Consider the following 26422-nt stretch of genomic DNA (forward strand, 5'->3'; position numbering starts at 1 on the left):
CTTGAGGGTCGATTTTGTTGTTGTTGTTATCATTAGTGGTGGAATTTTGCATGGTCGAAATCTGTGTCGAAAGCCATGTTGGCCGAAGAGGAAGTAAGGAACGATGATGAATGCAAAAAACCCTAATTTTGAATGGATAAGGAAACAGAAGAAGGGTTGAAGTGTTTACACCTAATTCCCTATTATGGGAATGACATGTAAAGAGCCTATTGGCAAAGGAAAATATTATTATATGAATATATGTGGTTACAAGAGGAATACATGTCTTATATATAGACAATTGGGCCTGAAAACTAAATACACAATATACTAACCCAAACCCAAATAAAAAAATATTTTTATGTATCTAATAGTTATAGTCAAGTACAACATTCTTATCTTTACGTAGCTAATAGTTATAATAAAATACAACATTCTTATCTTTACTCAGAACTAGTAGATTTGGTGATATCCTTCCATTTTCCAATCGATCAAAGTCCCGTTTAATTCGACAACTCCACAAAGCTTCCCCACCAAACATCAAACTATAATTTGATTGATAAACCATCACCCATCATTCAAGGGATTTTTTTCTTTCAAAATTAAACTTAATTTCATTTTTTTAAATTTTAATTATAATCTTATAAAATCTAAATTTGAAAGTACATGATTTAAAAATTATTAAATTTTCTTTTCCAATATTTAATTTGTTTTTCTGACAAGATATTTAATTTGTTTTGTTAAAATGAAAATTTTGTTTTTGAAAATTTCTCTCTATCTTTATATCCCCCACCCTCTTTTGATTTTTAATGTCAAAATCATCGATTTATATAATAATTTGATTAATCTTATTTCTATAAATTTAAGTTATAAAAAATCATAATATTTACATTATGAAGAGAGTTTTTATAAATGATTATGCATACACTACAACGCGCAAGGCTTTTAAAAACGCTTTTTTTTGGCCTTTAACAGCGCTTTACAAAAAAAGTTCATCAACAAATCAATATAAAATATATTTCTTATTTTAATATTGAATATATATATATTTATTCAAAATACTTTTACATGAAAAATCATTTATTTCTCTCATCCTAACATAATATTTTCACTTGATATTTAACGGTTTAATTTATGTCAAAATTTTATAAATTTAAAAATATTTTTTAATTTTTTTTTCTTTAGAACACTTAAAACATGTAATATAAAATTTTGTCGATAAGTTGAAATCAAAATTAATAGCAAAAATTCTATATGTATTTAAAAATGATTTACTCATAAAAGTCATATTTAATTTAAAATATAAAATTAAATATCATTGACAACAGAAAAATGTAAATATATAAAATTTACAAAATAGATTATTCAAAAATAAAATAAATAATATTCTATATATTAAGAATAAAAGATTTAGATTTAAGAATAATTATAAGTGATTCCTTTTCTTAATAGAATTTTCAATCTATTTAAAATAGTTATAAGGATTTTTTTTTAATATATATATAGAATTTTCAATCCATGAGAATCGTCTCAGAAAGGAGCCACCTTTCTTCAGAAGCAAGAAACACAATTTTTAGGGTTTCTCTCTTCCGTTTCCGAGAAAGCACAGCGTTGGTTGTTGCTGCTTTGTACCATGGATGCCGTGGAGAAATTGGAGCGCTTTTCACTGGTTTCCAAGGTATGTACCGAGTTGGAATCTCATATCGGAACCGGCGATAAGATTCTCGCCAAATTTATTATCGATTTGGGTCACTCGTCGGAGTCTGTTGAAGATTTCGATTCCAAATTGAAAAAAAAGGGGGCTGACATGCCGGATTATTTCGTTCGAACTCTTCTTACTGTTATTCATGCTATTCATCCTCCTAATCCTAACCTGGAGACGGAGAAGGAGAATCCGACGAAGGAAAACGCTTCCTCGAAGACTAAGTTTAAGGCATTGGCGATTTCAGATGATAGGGATCAGGCTAAGGAGCTTTGGAATGAGATTGAAGCTGAGGCTAGACAGAAACAGAAGCAGATGGAACCAGACAGGTATGAAAAAGGTGCTATGCGCGAAAGAGATGATAGAAGGGGGAATGATAGAGAAAGAGGAAGATACAGAGATGATAGGCGCGGAAGAGATGATAGAATGGGGAATGATAGAGAAAGAGGAAGAGGCAGAGATGTTAGGCGCGGAAAAGATGATAGAAGGGGGAATGATAGAGACCGAGATAGGTACCAAAATAAAAGGGGGAATGATAGGGATAAATATGAGAGGCGGAGGAGAGATGACTATGAAGAGTATGAAGATGGAAGGGGAGGGAATATTGATGAGAAAGGTTGTAAAGAAAGAAATTTGAGGCGTGATGGATCCGGTGAACCTGAGTTGTATAGGGTTTATAAAGGAAGAATTTCTCGGGTGATGGATACTGGGTGTTTTGTGCAGTTGGATGATTTAAGAGGGAAGGAGGGTTTGGTTCATGTTTCTCAGATGGCTACTAGGAAGATCATTAATACTAAGGAAGTTGTTAAAAGGGATCAACAGGTTTATGTGAAGGTGATTTCAGTTTCTGGTTCTAAGTTGAGTCTTTCTATGAGGGATGTTGATCAGCGTACTGGGAAGGATCTTCTTCCATTGAAGAAGAGCTCAGAGGAGGAGGCTTTTAGGATAAATCCACAAGATTCGAAAGATGGGCCGGTGACTAGGACTGGGCTTTCTGGGATCAGGATTGTGGAGGAGGATGATATTGGTTCTACGCGCAGGCCGCTAAAGAGAATGAGCTCTCCTGAGATATGGGAAGCAAAACAGTTGATTGCTTCAGGGGTTTTGAGTGTATCGGAATATCCGACTTATGATGACGAGGGAGATGGAGTGATGTACCAAGAGGAAGGCGCCGAGGAAGAGCTTGAGATTGAGATGAATGACGATGAACCCGCCTTCTTGCAAGGGCAGAGCAGGTACTCAATGGATATGTCTCCTGTCAAGATCTTTAAGAATCCAGAAGGTTCTCTGGGTCGTGCTGCTGCGCTCCAATCTGCGCTTATAAAGGAGCGTAGGGAAGTAAGAGAACAGCAGCAGCGTACCATGCTAGATTCAATTCCAAAGGATCTCAATCGTCCTTGGGAGGACCCTATGCCAGAGTCCGGTGAAAGACATCTTGCCCAAGAGTTGAGGGGTGTTGGCCTATCGGCCTATGATATGCCAGAATGGAAGAAAGATGCCTATGGGAAAGCCATTACTTTTGGGCAAAGGTCAAAGCTTTCTATTCAAGAACAGAGGCAGAGTTTGCCAATTTACAAGTTGAAAAAAGAATTGATTCAGGCCGTCTTAGATAATCAGACCTTGGTTGTGATTGGTGAAACTGGTTCAGGTAAGACTACACAGGTCACACAGTATCTTGCTGAAGCAGGTTACACCACCAGAGGTAAAATTGGATGTACTCAACCCCGTAGAGTGGCTGCAACGTCCGTTGCAAAGAGAGTTGCAGAAGAGTTTGGGTGTAGATTAGGAGAGGAAGTTGGTTATGCCATTCGATTTGAGGATTGCACTGGACCTGATACTGTAATCAAGTACATGACTGATGGTATGCTTCTTAGGGAAATTTTGGTTGATGAGAATCTGTCACAGTATTCTGTTATCATGCTTGATGAAGCCCATGAGAGAACTATTCATACTGATGTTCTTTTTGGACTGCTCAAGCAGCTGGTGAAGCGGAGACCTGAGCTGCGATTGATTGTTACATCTGCTACTCTTGATGCTGAAAAATTTTCAGGATATTTCTTTAACTGTAACATCTTCACAATTCCTGGGAGAACTTTTCCCGTGGAGATACTTTATACCAAACAGCCAGAAAGCGATTACTTGGATGCGTCTTTGATCACTGTTCTACAGATCCACTTGACAGAACCTGAAGGAGACATTCTTCTCTTCTTAACTGGTCAGGAGGAGATTGATTTTGCTTGTCAGTCTCTCTACGAGAGAATGAAAGGTTTAGGTAGGGAAGTTCCAGAGCTGATCATTTTACCTGTTTACAGTGCACTTCCTAGTGAAATGCAATCTAGAATATTCGATCCCGCTCCTCCTGGGAAAAGGAAAGTGGTTGTTGCTACTAACATTGCTGAAGCTTCTTTGACTATTGACGGGATATTTTATGTTATTGATCCTGGTTTCGCTAAGCAAAATGTTTATAACCCGAAACAAGGTCTTGATTCCTTGGTGATAACTCCAATATCACAAGCCTCAGCCAAACAAAGAGCTGGACGAGCAGGGCGTACTGGACCTGGAAAGTGCTATCGCCTCTATACTGAGAGTGCATATAGGAATGAGATGTCACCTACTTCTGTTCCAGAGATTCAAAGGATAAATCTGGGCATGACTACTCTTAGCATGAAAGCCATGGGCATAAATGATCTTCTGTCATTTGATTTTATGGACCCACCATCACCCCAAGCACTTATTTCTGCCATGGAGCAGCTTTACAGTCTTGGAGCATTGGATGAAGAGGGCCTGCTAACCAAATTGGGGAGGAAAATGGCTGAATTTCCTCTAGACCCACCACTGTCCAAGATGCTACTTGCCAGTGTTGACCTTGGATGCAGTGATGAGATATTGACCATAATTGCCATGATCCAAACCGGCAATATATTTTACAGGCCCAGGGAAAAACAGGCCCAAGCAGATCAGAAAAGGGCGAGATTTTTCCAGCCAGAGGGTGACCATCTTACATTACTTGCTGTTTATGAGTCCTGGAAAAATAAAAACTTTTCTGGCCCCTGGTGTTTTGAGAATTTCGTCCAATCTCGATCTTTGAGAAGAGCCCAGGATGTAAGGAAACAACTTCTCACCATCATGGATAAGTAAGATATCTATCTATTTATATAATCTTCTAATATTTTGCTTGCTTTGATTCGTTCTGTTCTCTTCATTTGTTTTTTTAAAAGTTTTGTTCACATTAATGGGAGCCTTGTCCTACCTAACTTAAGAGATATGTGGTAATTTTTGTATCAAGCAAAGGGTTTGCAAGAGACTAATTTTATAATTAAAGTCCATGACCATTTTGTTGCAGTTATGGCTCTTCATCCGTTATGTCAAGGCTCCCCTTCAGTTTTATATATTTTGTTTGCACAATTTTTTTTGACTCTCAACGGTTTTTTACTGGCGAACTTAGTATTTTATTCTTTATATTTAAAGTATAATGAAAAGGAAAAATTCTTACCTAAGTATTTTCACTTTGGACTTTTTTGTTGCCATTATTGTTACCGATATTTTTCTGTTATCGGTTTATAGTTATGATGAATATTTTATAACATTATGTGGGGTTTATAGTTATGAAGAATTTTTTATGACATTATGTGGGGTCTATAGTAATGATTTTTTATGACATTAGTCTTGTAAATTATCATTTAGTGAGATTAAATTGTATTCTAAATCATCAAAACTGATATCTAGGTACAAATTGGATGTTGTGAGTGCTGGAAAAAACTTCACGAAGATTCGGAAGGCTATTACTGCTGGGTTCTTTTTTCATGCAGCTAGAAAGGACCCCCAAGAAGGTTATAGAACACTAGTTGAGAATCAGCCTGTATATATCCATCCAAGTTCAGCTCTGTTCCAGAGGCAGCCAGACTGGGTCATATACCATGAGCTTGTAATGACAACGAAGGAATATATGCGTGAGGTCACAGTCATAGACCCCAAGTGGCTTGTTGAATTGGCTCCAAGATTCTTTAAAGTGGCAGATCCTACAAAGATGAGCAAACGAAAGCGTCAAGAGCGTATTGAACCACTTTATGATAGATACCACGAGCCTAATTCATGGCGTTTGAGTAAACGCCGTGCATGATATGCCTTTGTCAGTTACTCTTAATGCAAGGTTATAGATACAATTTATGTTGGATTTAGTATTAAACGTAAGTTTTCTGCTTATATTTACGAGTTAAATGAAATTTTGGACATATTTTTGTTGGTGTTGCTAGTAAAATTTATGATGCATAAAGTTCCATTTTAAGTATACAATCTTATTTTTTTGACTGACCTTTATTCAGCCCCATCCCTCTCTCCCCCAATCACACCTGACAGAGAAGTCTGTTTTTACTCAAGTTTACATATTTTGCACTGTTGCATTAACTGTAACTTCATGAATTATGTGATTCATTTAAGTTTAGCAGAAGCTGTGCTTTATTTATTATAAATAGATTTGTCACTGATTTTAGTGGTGAGAAAGCCAGATTTTGGATCAACGAAAGTATGATGTGTTTGCTTCCTTTTGGACGATTTTATTTATTAAATTTTGAGCATATTTTTCTACATGCTTTCTCTTTTATCTTTGTGCTTAGTTCAAGATTTCTCTTTGACGATGAGCTGGCCCATTGATCCATGTCTTACCTACTAATCAAATGTTTATCCCTTTTTTTATATAGTTTTTTTAGGATATTAGTTTCCATGATATTTACTATTAATTTGTGGCATCGGTGATAGGGCCAAATAACATCAGTAGAATGGAAAACTAGGGTTGATGCAACAATCAAATGTTTTTGATGTCCTAAATCCTTGTCAAAATATTTAGTTGATCTGTTAGGCATTGTATTGTGCAAATATTTATTGTCAATAGGGCACTATATATCCCTGCTATAGCGGCATAGTGTGGCAGAGCAGCTTGTCACCGCCACGCCATCTGTCTGCTAACCGCCTTACAGAGCAGCCTCTCACTGCCATGCCATCTGTGCTAACAGTGTCTTCTGTGTTTTTCTTCGCATCTGTGTGTTCTGCATTTTTTTTGTTTCTTCCTGCATATTCTTCGACTGTCCTTTGCCTTTGTCTTTCTGTGTTTTCTTCCTGTGTTTCTTTGGTATGTATGTGCTCTTGCTCTGCGTTTTCTTGCTCTATTTCTCTACTAAGGTTTGCGTTTCTCTACTACTCTCTACTCTTTGCTCTGTTTAGGTTTATTTTCAAGTAATTTATTGATTTGTTTTAAGATGATTTTTTTTTGAAGTTTGTTCTAATATGTCGTCATATACAATTGAATACCTGCATAATTGTGAATGTTGAAGTGTGTGATAGTGTGATGAAAGAACAAAGTTTTTGTTTTTGAATAATACATGTACCTACTTAGTTGTTGGCTATATCAGCTAAAGAATTTCAAAGAGAAATGACTAAGGTATTAAGGTATCAACTACCTAACTAAGATTATAACATGTCTAAGAACATCCTTAATTACCCTTCAACTCAAAATTAATTTACACTAAATCATGTTGATTCTTTGAGTATTAGGGTTTTTCTTGATTTTTTCTGGTGAGCTTTCATGTTGATTTTTTGCAAGCAACACAATAAACCATTGATTCTCCTGTGTGTAAGTTTTTCTCGATTTTCTGTTTATTCTTCTAATTTTTTTTAGGGTTTCTATTTTTTCCTTTTATTTTTTTCCTTGCTGAAACTGGTTTGAACAGACTCTATATGTTTATGTAATTATTTAATAGATTGTGTTTGTGCTGATATGAATTTTATGTTTTTATTTTAAGAAGAACAGACTCTATTTGTTTGTGTTCATTAAAACAATGGAATAATGCTTATTTTATTTCAGCAAGAACAGACTCTATTTATGTTGATATGAATAATTTGTGCTGATATGAAGAACATACTCTATTTGTGCTTATATGAATAATTTAATAGGTTGTGTTCTTATTTTATTTCATTGTTTTTTAAGTTTATTATTTTTTGTATTTCAGGTTTAAGCTTTTTCTGTTTAAGCTGTTTTGTTTTATAAACTTTTCTATATATTTGTCCCAGCTTTTGGTAGAATAGTTCTCTAAGTCACATATTTGTCCATATTTGCATCTTGGTTTCTTACAAATAGAGTAATCTACATTATCTAAGTTTCTGATTTGTTTTTTCCGGGTTCTGATTTTATGTTCGCAGCGCAATGTCAAGACCCCTCATTCTGATATTTGATTTAAACAAGGGTTACATAATCTTAGGGAAATGTTGGAAACTTTGTCTTGGAGGTATGTTATGTTTTATATAAGATTGAAATAGAATTATCTTGAACAGGATTTGAAAAATGCCATGACTACTTTGCCGGAAAATTTTCAAAAGGAGTATGTCAAAACTGCTAATGAATTGGTTGATTACTTGACTGAGGTATATATGTATATTGTATGCTTAGCTTTGGTAATTTGATTAATGAATTCAACTATATGTTTTTTTTGAAACTATTGGCATAAAATTTGTGTTTTGGTATTGTGATTTTTGGTGTTTCTGTTTTCAGATGGATCGTTATGTTCGATCGCCAAAGATATATGAATCGTACTTATACTATGAGAAGACATTGAAATCAATAGATGAACTTGTAGCTATGATAGCATAGTAAAAAGTTTCAGCAGGTTGGTTTTAATAACAATAAACATTTTCTAATAACAATAATGTAGCTGTAAAAAGTCTACTATTCATATAAGGACCAACATTAGATAGGAAAAATGCTTCATCCTGCAATAAATCTACCAATACTTAATTGATGTTATGCCAACAACATTAGATATAGGAACCAAGCCTCAGGGTAACCAACTGTTTTCAGATATTATATTTCACTCTAACCTCTAGATATCCTTTTTTTTATATGTGTTTTGCTCCAGCCATTACACTTTCAATGAGGAAACAGTTATACACTCCAATACATAACACTAAACTGTATTAGATTTGTTGCTATAAACATTTCTTCAATTCATAAACAATACTTGGTTCTGAGCTATGGTGTACGTTTACTCTAAACTGTATATGTCACTTTTTAAATTTTGCAATGCCCTTGGAACATATTAGTTTTTACATGTTCTGTTCGTATTCTTTTTCAAAAAAATCATCAATGTATTGTGGCAGTTGTTGAATCTTGTCTAAAGTCTATTGATGGATGCCTGATGATACAGATCTCATAGACTCAGCCTAAATCAACCTTTCATAATGAACATCACCAACCACCAAGTACAGTTGAAGACATGTTCCCGATAGGGGTGGACAACAAGTCGGGTTGGGTGGGTTCGGGCCCAAAAGTCTCACTCACTCCAAACCGTGGTTGACTTTGAAAGGCCCATTTGCCCAATATTAAACTCGGTTTTTGCGGGTTGGCTGCGGGATATTGGATTGGCTGCGGGATATTGAAACAACTCTTGATTCTCTATCAGCAGGGTAGCGATATAGAGGTACAATATTAGAAGCCAATCTTAAACTTGTACATAAATGAAACACAAGATTCTTTTATCATTTTTCCATGCATTGCAACTGAACGTACTTCAACATAGTTTAAACACAAAATGACTTTTCTATAGAACAAAATAAGGCAGTAAGTGAAAAAAATAGCACAATTACAGATTTGAAATATTTTTTTTCAAAATATAGTACCTGTAACATGGAACACCTGCACCATGGAATATTTCAGAGTATATCACTATAGCATGTTACTAAGAATAACAAAAGTAACTAGTGAAACACAAACAATACTCACATAAGTTTCTCATATACATATTACCATTTCTATATGTATCAATAGTGTGCCAAATGAGACAACACTATAACAGTTATTATTGTATTCACCAAATTTTTTCACCTTCAATAAAATTGCTTGAACTATATTTGTTTATGCAACTGTGGTTTCAACATAAGCAGTTTATAATAAAATTCTGATGTCTTGGTCTGTTGGATTTTTGGTATTAGGAAAAATTAAGCGGGTGTCAGGTCAAAATAAAAGAGTGTCAGAAAATTAGTTTACTAATAACCTCTAGCACTCTTTTTTGGGTCTTGTATAAAATGAGTACAATACTTCAATCTAAGCCTAAAAAATCATTGATAAAAAAAATAAAAAAATGACATTAAGTATAAACTAATACTATAGGCAAACGTTTTATCTAAGTGATAGCTATAGGTCATAGGATTTAGTAGGAACTAACTGGTTTTGACAAGAGTATCACGATGTCATAGAATTCAAAACATGTGTCACAAAATAAGTTGCTGCAATTGTTCCATCAACTATGTGAAGATTTTAAGATACCATAATAATCCGTTTATATGAGATAAGATTCCTTAAATTTTGAGCTAATAGTAACATGCCACTTGTTATTGTATGATAGTTAAGCAAATTTGTTCTTTCTACGCATATGTCCCCTTTTGTGGATAGACTGTGGGTGGCAGTGGCATCTATGATAGAGAATGTAATGACAGGAAAGTTGTGGTAGAAAGGTGTACTGAAAATGTGTGGGAAGATTAGTTAGTAACATAAATGAGTAACATAAGATAGAGAAGATAAATTTCAAGACTATTTACGACTTCAAGATTATTTAAGATAAATGTGGTTTTGTCAAGGGTGCTAACATCCATTTCCGGTCCATAATACAACAATACTCTTGAATTGTACTCAAAAGGCTATATTCTTCGGTTTCCAACCCTCTTCAACAATTAGTTGAGTCAAATGCAAGACCGGGTTGTTGGAAAGTTTAGAAAAGACGGGTACAACGACGAGACTAATGCTTTAGGATTAAAGAGTGACTTTACTCTAAATTTTAAGATTTTATTTGAAAATTTGAATGGTAGAGGATAAGACTTCAAAATTTTGAAAGATGAAATTAAAAGAATTGAGAGATTTAAGTGGAGAAGATTTTGGACTATGTTTAAATCGATGGAACACAATGGTTTGAAATAAAATTTAAAACAATGTAATAGAGTGGACCTGAGTCAAATATAGATCTCATTTTATGGTTTGAATATTTTATTAATAATGTTCAATTTCATTGCATACACCCAAATCAGATGAAAAAAATGGAAGATTTGATGAAATGAGACGTAATGAATTTCATTGTGTTACATTTGATTTCATCCATTAATTACAAATCCAAACAACAAAATCACATTATTTCTCATTCCATTCTATCACGTACCACCAATCTAACATATTTTTGCGGTTTTCATTTTATTCGTAATACAAAAATCATTTAAATCAAGAAATTCAAAATTTGTATTGGAGAAAGAGTTTGAAGAGTTTAGATGAATTCTTCAATTATAATTTATATTATTATAATATATTTAAAATTAAAAATATATTAATGAGACATTAATTTATCTATTATAATTTTTTTTCTTTTCAAAAAACGTCAAAAGAAAAAATATTTGAAGACTTCATACTACTTGAAACGATTAGTCTTATAACTGGAGTTAGATTTTGATGTCATTTGTTAGCCAATTGACTCCAAATATGAGGGAGAGCGGTGAATTTTGTAGATTAAAAATTGAAACCAATTTCTAAAACTTCGTTATTTAAAATAATTATTTTGATTTTGATGATCACACTGAGATAAAATAAAGGAAATTAATAAAGAAATTCGAGATGAAGAAAGATGCGCAACAAATATAACATACACAACGGAAATAAAAGAGACAAGAGATGGAGACAGTACACTAGAGATTTATATACAGGTTCAGGCTAACCATTTGAACCACCTTTGTCTCCAAGAGTTTCCTCTTGAGAGCTCCACTAAACACCACGAGTTTCTATAAAATCTGCTCGCAAACCTTCAATGACAAACAAATAGAACTTATACAATAGTTAAGTTCAAGGACTAATAGACATAACCTTTACACAAGATTTGCTTATAAACCTTCAAACAGAGCTTTTACACCTGACAAACTCAAAAACCTACAACTAGAACTTTTATATAAGTCAAGTTCAAGAACCTACAATTAAAGCTTTATATAGGTTAATCTCAAGAACCTACAACCAAACTTTTATACAGGTTTAACTTGCAAGCTTTACAAAATAATTCCACAAGAGAAACTCACTCTTGGATATAGCAAATGAATGCACAACACCGATTACAACTAAAACTCTCACAAGAGTTTTTCAGTCTTTTGACACTACAACAATCTTCACCCTTCATCATCACTTCTCCTATCAAGTTACCATCTGCATCGACTATTTGGTATGGAAATATCTCATATTCAGCTAGCCTTGTCGACTTAGTTCTCATTCTAATCGAACTTCTGATATTTTTCTCAGGTGGTTCTTCACTTCGATTGCTTGTGACTTCATTTTGTTGATCTTCTTCTTCAAATATAATTGTGATTGTATCTTGTTCATGTCGAACTAACTTCAAATTCCAATTCTACCCTTTGCTTTCGTCTACCAGAACATCTCGAATGATCACTAGTTTATCATCATATGGTGAATACAACTTGTATGCACCAGTCGAATGATAGCCTATTAGCACCATGGTCTGACTTTGATCATCTAGTTTCTTTCTCAATTGCTCAGATACACGCCTAAAACACATTGATCCAAATCTTCTAAGATGATTAACATTCGACTTCAACCCTGTCCAAGCCTCATAAGATGTCTTGCCGACCAACTTCTTCATTGGATATCTATTTAGTATGTAAGCTACTATCAAAATTGCTTCTCCCCAAATTCTCTTTGACATTTCTTTAGCTTTCAACAAACTTCTAGCCTTGTTCAGTATACTTCGATTCTTTCTCTCAACTATACCATTATGCTGAGGAGTATAGGGTGCAATGACCTTATATGCTCTATACATTCCACATTGCATAACTTAGAAAATTCTCTAGAGGTGTATTCACCACCACCATCAGTTCTCAGTTTCTTTAACTTGCATCCATTTTGTTTCTTGACATGCAATTTTATCTTCTTGAACTATGTGAATACCTCACTTTTATTTTCAATCAGATAAACTCACATACATCTAGTGAATTCATCGATGAATGTTAGAAAGTAACAGTTACCTCCACTCGACCTAACTTTAAAAGGTCCACATACGTCAGAATAAATAAGCTCTAGCTTTTCTTTCGAATTTATGGGCAACATTCCTCACACTCCTGAATTGGTTCATTTTCCTGAGGTAACTCATACATCATCTTCTTCATGTTGAGCATTCCTAAACTTCTGAAGTTTAGATGTCCATACCTGTGGCGCCATAGCCAGTTCTTGTCTTCTCCTGCAGTCAAAGCAAGACATTGATGGTCAACCATATTAATCTCTACTTTGAAGGTCTTGTTGTCTTTCAATGGTGCTTTTAAAATCAACCTTCCCTTACCATCATGCACCTTTATTTGATGATTTTCGAGCTTAATGTTGTACCCTTTTGCAAGTAAATGACCTATGCTTATCAAATTACTTGTCATTAATGGTACGTACAATACATTAGTGATGTTGGCATTTCGACCATTATTTGTGAACACATATATGTATCTTTTTCCACCTGATGTGACGTGTCTGCCATCTGCAAACTTGTTCACCTTCTTAACTGATTCATCTAACTTGGCGAACCATTTCTTATTACCAGTCATGTGGTTACTGCATCCAGAATCCATGTACCACATGTTGGTTTGCTCAGTGTTCGACAGAGTTTCGGCCATGAGTAACACATCATCATAATCAATATCTCTAGCATGTGCATATTGTGCTTTATCACTATCTTTCGCTCGTGCTTCCTTCTTTCTTCGACAGTCTCGAGCATAGTGGCCAAATCCCTGACAGTTGTAACACTTCACCTCCTTCATGTCAACTGTCTTCCTAGAATACTTGTTGCCCATGCCTTTCTTGGATGAATCAGGATGATTCATTAAATTCTTGTTTGACTTCTCATCATTAGCAAGACTCTTTCCCTGCTCCGCCTTCTCTTTTCCAAATTTTTTGGTGAATCTTGCTTGTAGTGTATGTTCAACCACCTTCTCCCTTTTCGAGTTCCTCTACTTCAACCTCATCCCATGAGCCTTTAGTGAAGCTTGAAGTTCTTCCAACTTCATCTCAGATAGGTTCTTGGACTCTTCAATTGAAACTACAATGTAATCAAAATTTACAGTCAAAGATCTCAACACTTTCTCAATCTTTTGCAAATCGTTGATTGATTCACCACACACCTTCATCTAGTTCGTCAACAACACCACACATGAAAAATATTCCGAGACTGATTTATATTCCTTCATCTGAGTCATCTCAAATTGCTTTCTCAATGTGTGCAACTTCCCCCTATTTGGTTTTTCTTCTCCGTCGTACAAGCTTTTTAACTTGTCCCACGCTTCTCTAGTCATTTCTTGTTCAATAATCTTCTTAAACACTTTAGGATCCACACACTGGTGAATCAAGAACAGAGATTGTTCATCTTTCTTTCTTTTATCCTTGTGTATAACCTTCAGTTCATCATCCGCATTCTCTTCCATTGCATGTACTCCATCGTTCAGGATTTCAGCCACATCTTGAAATCTGAAGATGACCTTCATCTACGCAACCTACCGTCCGTAGTTCTCATCTTTGAAAACCGGTAGATTCCCTGGAAATTACATTGATGTTGTTGTTCCGTTTTCCATTACAAATTCTCTCTGAATCGCAACCCGAGCTCTTTGATACCAATTTGTTTGAACAATTAGGATTTTCAAGAAAGATGAGAGAAGAAGAGAGAAAAATGAGAAACTGAATTGTAAAAATATGATTTGTCTTAAGTGAGTTGGTATTACATCATACTATGCCCTTGTTGGTATTACATCATACTATGCCCTTTATATAGGCAACTTAAACTCGGACCCAAAACTCTACAAATCTACAAAAACCCAAAATATACAAAGCGTAAAATACAAAGCTACAAGTTACATTTCGACATAACAACTATAGGATGTATTCGACTCTGTTGAATACAGCTGACTCCTACTACTTCGACTGACTACTTCGACACTGTCAAATACTATATTTCTACAAAACATCGAATTACTACTTCTAACCGTTTACACTTCAACTAAAACTTAAATCTTATGACCGATGAATCTTGAGATATCTTCTTAATTCGATGTCATCATTAGAAGATTTACTTTTAAGAGTTGAAATCAATTCCTCCTATCGTATGAAACTCTCATTATTTAAAAAATTATTTGACGTGATATCTTTAAAATTGTTTCATTAGTTGTCATCCTCAAGGGTGAGATGAATGAAAGTGTGAAAAGTACTATAATATTATAAATTCCTTATTCAAGAACTTATTTAACCACTGAAATATTTCTATTCATGTACAAACCGATTCAAATTTCTTAATCGGCTACGCTATGAGTTTGTCATCAATTTGTGAAAGCCTTATATATTAGCAACCAACTTTAGATTCTTGTATTTATAACCTCTTTTAAAGCCTAGTATATTTTCCTTATCATGCGAGTTAGATATTTTTCTAATACTATACATGATTGTGCAAAACAAATAGAAACAAAAACATCACCCTCCAACAGTATCTGTCATCCATATATGCAAAAAACAGTGCAATTTATTGTTTTGATATATGTGTAATTTTAACTGGACCTGAATTTACATAAAATTCTATGGTGAACTAATTTTTGGACTTATTCCTATAATGTCAACACTCAAGGTTTGTTTTTGTATAGGCAATAGCTTTCTACTTTCTCTCACCCAATTGGAAACAATACATCCATTTCCTTCTTATCATTGATTTATCTATATACACCAATCTCAATTTTCACCTTTTGTTTTGTCCATAAATCCAATGTTTACATATTAGTATAGGATAAAAATTAATAATTAACCAATGAGAAAATTGGTTGGTTTGAATTTGTTGGTCAAAAAAGCTAGTCACCAATGTAACATATAGGGAAAAAAAATGTAAATCCTAAAATAACTAAATTTGGATAGTCAGTTTCAATCAAGTAACTCTAAAGATGAAATATTGTGCAAAAATTAGTTGAGTAAAATTGAACTCAAATCTCTTATAAAAAATAGCAAGTTAGAATTTTGCGAAAGTAAAAAAATCGATTGTGAAGAAAGATCTAACTAAAGATGGTCAGCAATATTTCCATATTAATGAATACTTCACATCAAGAATATTGTTTAAATAGAAGAAAGAAGAGCACATCAAAAACTAATTGAGTAAAACTAGATTCAAATCAATTCGGTTAAAAAAATCAACTGTTAAAAAAGATCTAACTAAAGATGGTTGGTTAGATTTTCACATTGATGAATATTTTGCATCAATAATATTTCTTAGGCTTAATTACAACTTTAGTCCCCCTATTTTGTCTTTTTCTTGATTTTGATCCTCTATTTTAAAAATCACTATTTTAGTCCCTTTTTAAAGTTTTTTGTGCAATTTTTGTCCCCCTATTTTGCTTTTTTCTGCAAAATTAGTCCCTATTTCTGTAGCTTTTTCAATAGAAAACTCAAAAGGGGGACCAAAATCGTGGTTTTAAAAATGAGGGAACTAAAATCGAGAAAAAGACAAAATAGAGGGACTAAAGTTGTAATTAAGCCTATTTCTTAAATAGAAGAGAGGACAACACATTGAAAATTAATCTAGTAACACTATACCCAGATCTATTGGGTTAAAATAAATCAATTGTGAAGAAAGACCTAATTAAAGATAGTCGGCTAGATTTCTAAGTTGATGAATACTTCACATCAATAACATTGCTTATATAGAAGGAAGGACACCACATCAAAAACTTATTAATCAAGTAAAACTAGACTCAAATCTATCGGGTTAAAGTAAAATCAACTATGAAAAAAGACCTAACTAAAGATAGTCGGCTAGATTTCCTAATTAATGAATACTTCACATCAATAATCTTGCTTATAAAAGGGCACATAACAAATAAAAAATTAGTCGAGTAAAACTATACTCATGTCATCATGCTATATTAAAATTGGCTTCGAAGAAAAATCTCATTAATAATGGTTAGACATGTTTCTCAATTAAACTTAGTCATCCCATGAAATTTCGCACATGATTTTAAATTGTAGTCCCCAACCGCAATTGTGACCGCAATATTATTAATGTTGTACCTTATATAACTGAATCAAACTGCAATTGCGATATGATTTTTAAATCATGAATGCTATCGCATTAGGAAATATGAGGAAGTGCATCACACAATTTCAACCATGTTTGTTCGATTATTTTCATCAAAAAATTAAAACTGTAAAATCCCAAAACTCAATATTTCGACTAATGTAATAAAAAATTATAACTTTAAGCGTCTCTCAACTATATTCTTCAAGTAATTCTCAATCAAAATTCACGCTACACAGTCACAATGTGACTCACCGCGACCGCGACCGCAACAGCATCTACAATTTACATCCCGGATTTCACATCTATAACATTGTTTAGGACAACGTAAAATAAGGGTAGAATGTCACTCCGGGTAAAGTGAAAGCAACCTAGTTGTTAAAGGGACCACAAAAATGCAGACAATATTGAATTATTATGCATGTAATGTAACAATACAAAAATGTCTTACTCAAAGTTTTAATGCACAAACAAATAATGGGTCCATAAGAAATCCTATAATTAACAAGATAACCAATGAGAATTCATAGAATAAGATTAACTTCAACTTCTATCCAATCACCACTAAGATGAGACCAATTGGTAGGTCCTATGAACCTCCATTAATATTCCTGTAGCAAATTACCAAAAGTGCAATAAGCAAAGAAGAAAAAAATATAACAGTCCCTACTCACATTAGTGTCTCCTTCATCACACTGTCTAGTTTTTTCAACATACATTAATTGAATCATTTTTTGATATTGGAAGGAAAAAAAAACCATAAAGAGTGTTATTATATCGTTTTTTTATGATAACCGATATGAAAAGTGGTGGTGCAGATGCAGGTGCCTTGGGAGCCAAGACAGCGAGAGCTTGTGATAGCTGTATGAGAAGAAGGGCACGTTGGTTCTGTGCTGCTGATGATGCTTTTCTTTGTCATGGTTGTGACAATTTGGTTCATTCGGCGAATCAGTTAGCGAGTAGACACGAAAGGGTTCGCCTTCAAACCGCGTCTGGTAAGGTAGCAACGACGACAGCAACTGCGAAAGCATGGCATAGTGGATTCACTAGAAAGGCGAGGACGCCGCGTCATAATAAGAATTCGTCGATTCAACAACAGCAGCAACGGCTTAAGGAGAAGGTTCTTTTTAATACTAGTTTTCTTCCGCTCGTTCCTGAGCTCGGAGGTGAGGAAGAAGAAGAAGAACGGGAACGGGAATTACTAGTTGATATTAATGAGATTGCGGGGGAGGAGGAGGAGGAGCAGTTGCTGTGTCGCGTCCCGGTTTTTGATGTAGGCCCTTTTGATTTAGAGAATTGTAATGTGAAAAATGATGCTGCTGATTTCGAGGACATGTGTGATTTGGATAGTTTCTGTGAGTTTGATGTTGATCTTGCTGAGTTTGCAGCAAATGTTGAGAGTTTACTTGGTGTTGGGAGTAGCGAGATTCATGAGAATTCGTCGGAACAAGTGTTTGATTATAAACAAGAGAATGAAATGGATCCATCCAAAAATGAAGTATTGAAGGTTAAAGATGAAGAACTTGATGACTTGGAATCGGTTTTTGATATGACAAGTGATGAAGTTTTTCATTGGAATATTGATCATGATGAATCAATGGGACACCAAGAGAAAGAGTTTATGCCTTTGAGTATTAATAGTAGTGTTGGTGTTAGTGAGAGTGTTATTACTAAAGAGGAAACTAAAAGAGAGAGATTTTTGAGACTAAACTATGAAGATGTTATTAGTGCTTGGACTAGGCAAGGCTCTCCTTCTCCATGGACTACCGGAAACCCTCCTAAGTTCAACTCCGAAGATGATTCATGGCAAAACTTCTTGGTACTTTCTTTTCTCAATTCTCTCTTTTACACTATTAAAGCGATATAAAATTAGCAGAAACATAATCAAAACGACAAGGGCTAAATCTCAATAAATCGTGGCAGACCAGACCACTATGGTCTGCTGCTTAGTTGTTTTATCACTAGTTACATACATGTATATGTTATTTTACGATAAAAGTTGAATCTCAATAAATCGTATGAGACCACTATATGATCATCCGCTTAGGTTTTTTTATTACTACGTACATGTATATGTTATTTTACGATAAGAACTAAGACTCAGTAAATCGTGATTTGACGCATAGTTGTTCATCCCTACATATATACATGTATATGTTTTTTTACGACAAGAGTTGTATCTCAACAAATTGTGTCAGACCAGTATGGTCTTCCGCTTAGTTGTTTTATCACTATATACATACATGTATATGTTATTTTACGATAAGAGCTGAGTCTCAGTAAATCGATATCTTATTTTATGATAAGGGCTGAGTTTTCAGTAAATCGTTATCTCTCGCATAGTTGTTTTATGACTTTATCACTACATACATACATGTATATAATAATATTTGACATGTGAGTGGTTTGTGAACATTGATTTCAGGGTTCAAGTGGTGTAGAAGGAGAAATAAGAACCCTAAGAGGGAACTTAATAGGAAGTAATGGAGATGGAGGAAGAGAAGCAAGAGTATCAAGGTATAGAGAGAAAAGAAGAACACGTTTGTTTGCAAAGAAGATAAGATATGAAGTAAGGAAATTGAATGCAGAGAAAAGACCAAGAATGAAAGGTCGTTTTGTTAAAAGAACAACATGTTTTGCTGGAGGAGCAACTTCATTTCCAACTAATTATCACTGACATGAAAATAATGATGAATTTGGTTATATTAATTGAGTTTCTATGTTTGCTTTTTCTGCAAACATGGAGTGATTAATATTTGGTGCATGTGGATTAATTAATGTGTATAGTATGTATTATAATAATTTTATTACTTGTTAAGAAGAATTGTTGCTTGGGATGTTTCAATGTAACTCTCTAGCTTCATGTTTAATTAGTAGTACTAATGGTATAACACTTTAATTATGAGCTAGTTGAAGATTTGGCTAATAGTTTTTGGAAGCCATTGATGTATTATTATTGTTGTTCCTTTTTAGAAGTTGGATCAAGTATTCAAATGTTGATGCTATGGTTACTTTGTTGGTTATTTTGGTTACATATGTTTAATATTAGGTTGAAACTAATATCTTTGTGATGTTGAAAACTTGATACAATGATTATGATTGTAAGATACATTTTATGATCCTAAATAAGCTCACCGATTATAAAAAAAATTCAGCCAATCATAACTAAGTATTTTTTTTAAATAAAAAATTTGTAAATAAAAGAGAAATACATAAGAAAAGATGGGGCAAGAATCTAACCCTTCAACAAAAAGTTAACATAAACAAAAAGTAGTTAAACCAAATGTAAGTGTATCTCTTATAAAACCATCTTTTACACGAATTGGGATATAGTCCCACTAAATCTCATCCTGAATATAAAATCATGGATTTACTATACGATTGAAATAATTATTATCTCTAAAGTAGATGTGAGTTACCTTGAATTGGAAGACCTAATGGTATGAAGACAATTTTTTTTATTTAGATAGAAGCTTCCAAATGACAATGGTAGTATTAGTGAATCCATGTATATCAAGTACAAGGTCACTTTTAATTCAAAGTTGATTCCATCATCTTTTAGAAGCATATTCTATTGTCAGAATGACACTTGTAAGTTCAATTTGAAAAGAGGTCGCGATACCTGATTTCACCTAACAAGGTGCCCAGCGAATTCCGGAAACTCCTCCACAGGTTGTAAAGTACATATTTCTCTTGAAATGTTCATTTGTGTTACATTTTACCTAATGTGGTTGTGGACATTTCTAATTAATTTTTTAATGTAGGGTGCAAGGGGGTTGATATTTGATATCAAAATGTTTCAAGATAGTGAACTCATGTATCAATGAGTACAATGTCCATTGAATCTAAGTTGGTTTATTGTGTGCCAAATTTTCCATATGATTAAGACAACGATTGCAATAATAAGATTTTTCAGTTGTGAATCCCAACCTCGGCTAATAATGTTGTATTGGCTTACAAAAGTAGTTTGATCAAATTGCATTATTCATAAAAAGGATTCCAACGATGTCTAGAATTGCAATGTGTGGCTGGAATTCAAGAACATGTGTTGAAATCCCTCCTTGTTAGTTAATACAAGGAGGAATTTTATAAATAAAAAAGCACTTTGACCAAAAAATGATCATCTTAACTAATGAGTGAACAACCATATATTCATTCGACGTTTAACAAATTTTACATTAATGTTGAAAAAATTTAATAACGATAAATTTGTCCTCTTAAATGCAATATATCATTGATCTTTGAATTAAGAATAGATATGAAAAACTCATACTTGAGAGGATAATTATTGGATTCAACTTTAAACTATTAGGGTCCGTTTTGTGCACAGGATAAAAGACAGGATAGGATATCTGTATCATATCCTATCTCAATTCAGTGTTTATTGACACAACATGATAAGATAAGCTAATCTTGAAACTTATCATATCCTACCTCACTAGTTCAAATTATTATCCTAAATATTTGAGCTGAATTAGAATCCGGCAGGATAAAATAAGAAAATGATTTACTAATTTATCCCTATAAAATATAATTTAAAATAAAAAATTAAATATGACAAAATATAAATAAAAATTAATTTGATATTAAATTAAAAATATTAATAATTAATTTAATAAAATAAAAAAATTAAAATATTTAAAAATAAAATAATTATTTAAATTTTAAAACTATGAATTCTAATTTTATTTTTTATCAAATTAAATATATGTTCTTGCAAGGGTAATTTTGTCAATAAATTTTTTTAGTTATAATTTTTTTTTAACCATTTATAAATTTTAAAATATTTACAAAATAGTTTTTAAAAAATATAATTGTTTTACAAGTTTATATATATATATATATATATATATATATATATATATATATATATATATATATATATATATATATTATTTGAAATTATTTACTCAATAGTATGAATGATTTTTTTTAATTATTGAAAAATATTAGTTTTTATTAATTTTAAAATGTTTTACAAAATAATTTAGAAAAATATAGTTATTTTACAAGCGTGTGTGTGTGTATATATATATATATATATATATATATATATATATATATATATATATATATATATATATATATATATATATATATATATATATATATATATATATATATATATATATATATATATATATATATATATATATATATATATATTATGCTGTGTCAATCAAACACAAACACATGATAGAATAAGTCTTATCATGTTTGTATCATATCCTATCCTTATCCTACTTCTTATCCTATTATTATGTCTCTATCATATCCTGCGCCTTAACCTATAAATAGGTTAAACAATAAATATATAAGAAAGATGCTTAATGTAATAATGTTTTAAAATTTTAAGTTGAGAGAAAAAATTTATTAGTTCAATACAACATTAAATATATAAATAAATAAAAATTAAATATATAAGAGATGTGATTGATATTAAATTTATTTTTTAATATTTTATGTCAGTTCAATTGGTAGTTGTACAATGATAAAAAACATATGGACGCAGGTTTGAATCTAGGATATTTTATTTTTATCTTGAGAATATTAATATAATTTAATAGCAATTTTTCTAATTTGTTTTATTATTTCTATTAAATAAATGGTATTATAATTTAAAATTGTAGTAGTAAATTTGAATGCGTAAAATAATCACTTATTATAATTAAAAAAAATGAATTGACTTGTTAGAGATTCAAGTGTATCTCAAAATATCTAGTCTACTTCTAAAATTTCTGTAGGGCTGTCCTACTTATAATAGAAAATAATTCAATTAGACTATCACACTCACACAACTCTAATGTTCAATTGAAAATAATATTCTTTTATATCATTATCTCTCTCATCTTATCTTATCTCTTATTTCCTTTTTATTTTTCTTTCTTACACACTAAAGTTATTCTATCTTTTATTTAAATAATTTGAAAAAGAGTTTTTTATAATAAAAAATATTAGGAGCTAGTTATGACACGAGAGTCAAAAACAGAAGGTATAATCTCCAACCATAAGATCATAATTAATATTGATGACCACTTATAAAGTCATATTTATTTTGTATTATTTAGGAGAAAAAAACCTCTCAACAGGATGTATCAGTTTGTGTTGGTGGTGGTAAGTACATGAAAATGAAATAATAGAATACTATGTCTTTCTGTAATCCCAAGAGTTGCTACTTAAACGACAGATCCTGAAATGTATGTTTTGTTCTCTTTCTATAAAAAGCAATATGGTCCCAAAAATATTGGGGTCAATGGGCCAGACTTTGTGAAAATGAATTAACAGAAACTTCAAAAAAGTGGATGGCATAGGGCTGTACCTCAACATGGTAGATGGACCATCATACAACATGTATGTAACCATCATCATCTTGTCACTATTTATAGGATTCAATTATTATAGACTACTAGGTTACTATATTTATCGAATCTTGATTGCAATGCTAGGTGGAGAAGTTGTAGGAGTGAATGTTAAATTTATAAGAGAGATGATATGGAAATCTATTGTTTTAAGATTTTAGGTAGAGATATGATGTATCTCTATTGTAGTATTGGAGCATTGGATGCCCGCTGTTGCTCTCAATTTCCTTGAATTCTCTTAACAAATGATATCAGAGTCGTGATTTGACTAGGTGGAAGAGTGGGGATGAATCCAGTTGAGTGGTTAAGTCTCATATTGCATATAAATGAATGAAATATTAAATTTATAAGAGACGACATTCATATAACTAATAGTTTAAGAATTTTGGTAGAGATGTGGTCCTGAAATATTGACGGACGTTGTTGCTCTCGGCTTTCTCAAGCGCCCGCAACATCCTAATATCTTTTAATCTCAATATCTTAATCATGATTTTAAATTATATTGACACCCCTAAAAACCTTTACCCTCTATCAAAGTGGATAGTCTCCAACAAATATATATATTTTTTTTACTAAAATTGATGACATTTACATATATAAACTTTCTTCTAGTTAAGAAATATAACAAAATTTAGGAGAAAATTTATATACAATTTCTTCTGTGGTTTTTATTATTTTTCAATAAAAATATAACAAATGTATTTAAATATAATTTATGGAGTGAAAATAAGAGGAAAGATTATATATGTAAAAAAAAATTACACACTTGTCATATTTTCATCGAAAAATAATAAAAGTCACACCTAAAGAATAGTATTTAAGTTTTTTTCCTAAAATCTATATTATAATAGAAGACAAACGGAAAATAAGTTACCGTCCTACCACCCCCTATCCCTTAAAATATATAAATTATTTAAAAAATGGTTAAATATGTTTGTTGTTCGCCTAAATATTTTAAATTTTGTTTTTAGTTCATCAAAATATTTTCTTTAAAGAATGATCCTTCTAAAATTTTTCATCCATACTTTTGGTTCCTAATACTAAAATTATATATCTTGATTGCAATTGTAGGAGGAGAAGTTGCACATTGCATATTAATGAGTGAATGTTGAATTTATAAGAGAGGTGATATGTATATCTATTGTCTTAAGGTTTTAGATGCAGATGTGATATTTCTCTTTTGTGGTATATTGGAGCATTGGACACCCGCTGTTGCTCTTAACTTCCTCGAACTCTTCCAACAAGTGGTATCAGAGTCATGCTTTGACTAGGTGGAAGATCGGGGATGAATCCAGTTGAGTGGTTAAGTCTCACATCACATATGAATGAGTAAAATATTAAATTTATAAGAGAGAGCATTCATATACATAATAATTTAAAGAATTTTGATAGAGATGTGGTCGTGAAACATTAAGCGGACATTGTTGCTCTCAGCTTCCCTAAGCACCCCAAGATCCTAATATCTTTTAATCTTAATATCTTAAATTAATTATATGAACACCCTAAAAGCCTTCCCCCTTTATCAAATAAGATAGTCTCCAACAAATACTTTTTTTTACCAAAATTGGTGATATTTAGGTGTATAAACCTTCTTCAAGTTAAAATATATAATAAAATTTATACTTATATACAATTTTTTAAGTGTGATTTTTATTATTTTTTAATGAAAATATGACAAATGTACTTAAATATCGTTTATGGAGTGAAAATAGGAGGAAATCTATAATATAAGAAAATTAGTTATTCTAGAAATCACAAATTTACCCTTCTTTGATCTTTTGCCACATCATCATTTTATGGTCAAATTTTGTCCATTTCTAATTATTTCCAACCAAATTGTATATGTGGTTAGGGATGGCAAGAAGACCCAAACTCGCGGGACCCACCCGTACCCGAACCCAAGTCAACGGGTGAAAACTCGAGTTGACTGGGTTTGGGTTTGGGTTTGGGTGCCACCCGATATTTCGGATGCGGGTTTGGGTAGTGTGAAACCCGCACCCGAAATCCAAAATCACACCCGCTTATATATATATATATAAATATTTTGTAGAAAATTGTAGAAAAAATGTATTTTATGTATTTTATTGCGGGTTTGGGTTTGGGTGAAAAAACTCGAACCCAACGGGTGTGGACGTGGATGTTATTTTCCCACCCGAACATCCTTTGGGTTTGAGTTCGGGTTCGGATGTCGATTTTGGGTGCGGGTTTGGGTAGTTCAAAACCCGCACCTGACCCGACCCATTGCCATCCCTATACGTGGTTCTAACCGAAACATATTTACTTTCATTTGTTTAAAAAATTGCAAACACCTTTTATCTTAATAATGCTACTACAACTAAATGACTTGGGAAAAATATTTTTTTTTTAAATTTAAAAAAGCTTTTTGAGATAACTGTGCCACCTATTCCCCAAGACAACTCACTTTTGAAATCAACAGTCTTCCAAAGTCTGACATGTTATCACACACGCAACACCCTCTCTTCTCAAGACAATGTTCCCTTCATCTTTTTCTTCCTAATCTTTATTCTTCAACTCAGCCTTCCACTTTCATCTTCTTCCACCGTCAACTTCTGCTTCTTACACACAACACACTGAAGAACATGAAAGTTTCATGAACAAGTTCTTTTTTTTATGCCTTTTCAATTTGGGTATTTCAATGTTGGAAAAAGTTTTAATTTTGATTTGTTTTTTTGTTGTTTCTTCATGTTACTCATTTGTTGAACATTCTTGGCTTTGGCGGATTTTGTTTCCTCTTAGAGGCAAGTAAGTTGTTTAATCTATCATTTGAACATTTAAATACAAATTATTATTATTATTTTTGTTTTGATTTTAAATTTACATTATTTTATTTTACAGTAAAAGAATTGATCGAAATGGAATCCAATGCGATGTTATTTTAGGTTCGATTTCAACTCCAAACGAAACTCTCTGAAAATTTGCATAATTTTGAAACATTTTTCACAATTTTATGCACTTTGGATGACTATCAAAATCACTCAACAAGCTGTGTAGAAGAATACGTTTTTGAGACGGAGAAACTCACTATAGCTCAACGAAAGAGAATTTGTAAGAAGAAGATGAAGGAAGAATCCATCCTCTATGGAAAGTTAATTGGCCTGTGAATGCCTCCATCCCAGTGAAAACAGGCTTTGGATGATGATCCTCCACCTGTTCGATAAAAAATCTATTATTGGTCTAAATAGTTTTATATACGAAAATTTACTATTGATCTAGATATTTTTGTAAATGATACATAAACAAAAATAATATTTGTA

At 32.4% G+C, this 26422-nt stretch overlaps 2 protein-coding genes across 8 annotated transcripts; both read left to right on the top strand.

Annotated features, from left to right (window-relative positions):
- Positions 1–1509: 1509 nt before the first annotated feature.
- On the top strand, positions 1510–10532 carry LOC131603896 (probable pre-mRNA-splicing factor ATP-dependent RNA helicase DEAH5). 7 transcript variants are annotated; one of them, XR_009284540.1, is made up of 5 exons: positions 1510–4815; positions 5408–5868; positions 7874–8095; positions 8223–8337; positions 8875–10529. XR_009284540.1 is itself a non-coding variant. In XM_058876349.1 (2 exons), the coding sequence occupies exons 1-2, from the start codon at positions 1613–1615 to the stop codon at positions 5799–5801; spliced, it is 3597 nt and encodes a 1198-aa protein (XP_058732332.1). In that variant the 5' UTR covers positions 1510–1612; the 3' UTR covers positions 5802–5923. The 7 variants fall into 7 exon arrangements, 1 of the variants encoding a protein (XP_058732332.1); XR_009284542.1 differs by having other exon boundaries at positions 7874–7959; positions 8875–10528; XR_009284544.1 differs by having other exon boundaries at positions 5408–5831; positions 7874–7959; positions 8875–10528.
- Positions 10533–17411: 6879 nt separating this feature from the next.
- On the top strand, positions 17412–19697 carry LOC131603897 (zinc finger protein CONSTANS-LIKE 6-like). The gene is made up of 2 exons (XM_058876351.1): positions 17412–18607; positions 19214–19697. Exons 1-2 carry the CDS (start codon positions 17576–17578, stop codon positions 19463–19465), a joined length of 1284 nt encoding a protein of 427 aa, XP_058732334.1. The 5' UTR covers positions 17412–17575; the 3' UTR covers positions 19466–19697.
- Positions 19698–26422: the final 6725 nt, after the last annotated feature.

The sequence above is a fragment of the Vicia villosa genome, linkage group LG5 (genome assembly GCF_029867415.1).
Source record: "Vicia villosa cultivar HV-30 ecotype Madison, WI linkage group LG5, Vvil1.0, whole genome shotgun sequence".
Taxonomy (NCBI): domain Eukaryota; kingdom Viridiplantae; phylum Streptophyta; class Magnoliopsida; order Fabales; family Fabaceae; genus Vicia; species Vicia villosa.

Coding starts and splice junctions, on each gene's coding strand:
- LOC131603896 (XM_058876349.1), top strand. CDS start 1,613: ATGGATGCCGTGGAGAAATTGGAGCGCTTTTCACTGGTTTCCAAGGTA. Junction 4,816..5,407: donor CTTCTCACCATCATGGATAA/GTAAGATATCTA, acceptor ACTGATATCTAG/GTACAAATTGGATGTTGTGA.
- LOC131603897 (XM_058876351.1), top strand. CDS start 17,576: ATGATAACCGATATGAAAAGTGGTGGTGCAGATGCAGGTGCCTTGGGA. Junction 18,608..19,213: donor ATTCATGGCAAAACTTCTTG/GTACTTTCTTTT, acceptor CATTGATTTCAG/GGTTCAAGTGGTGTAGAAGG.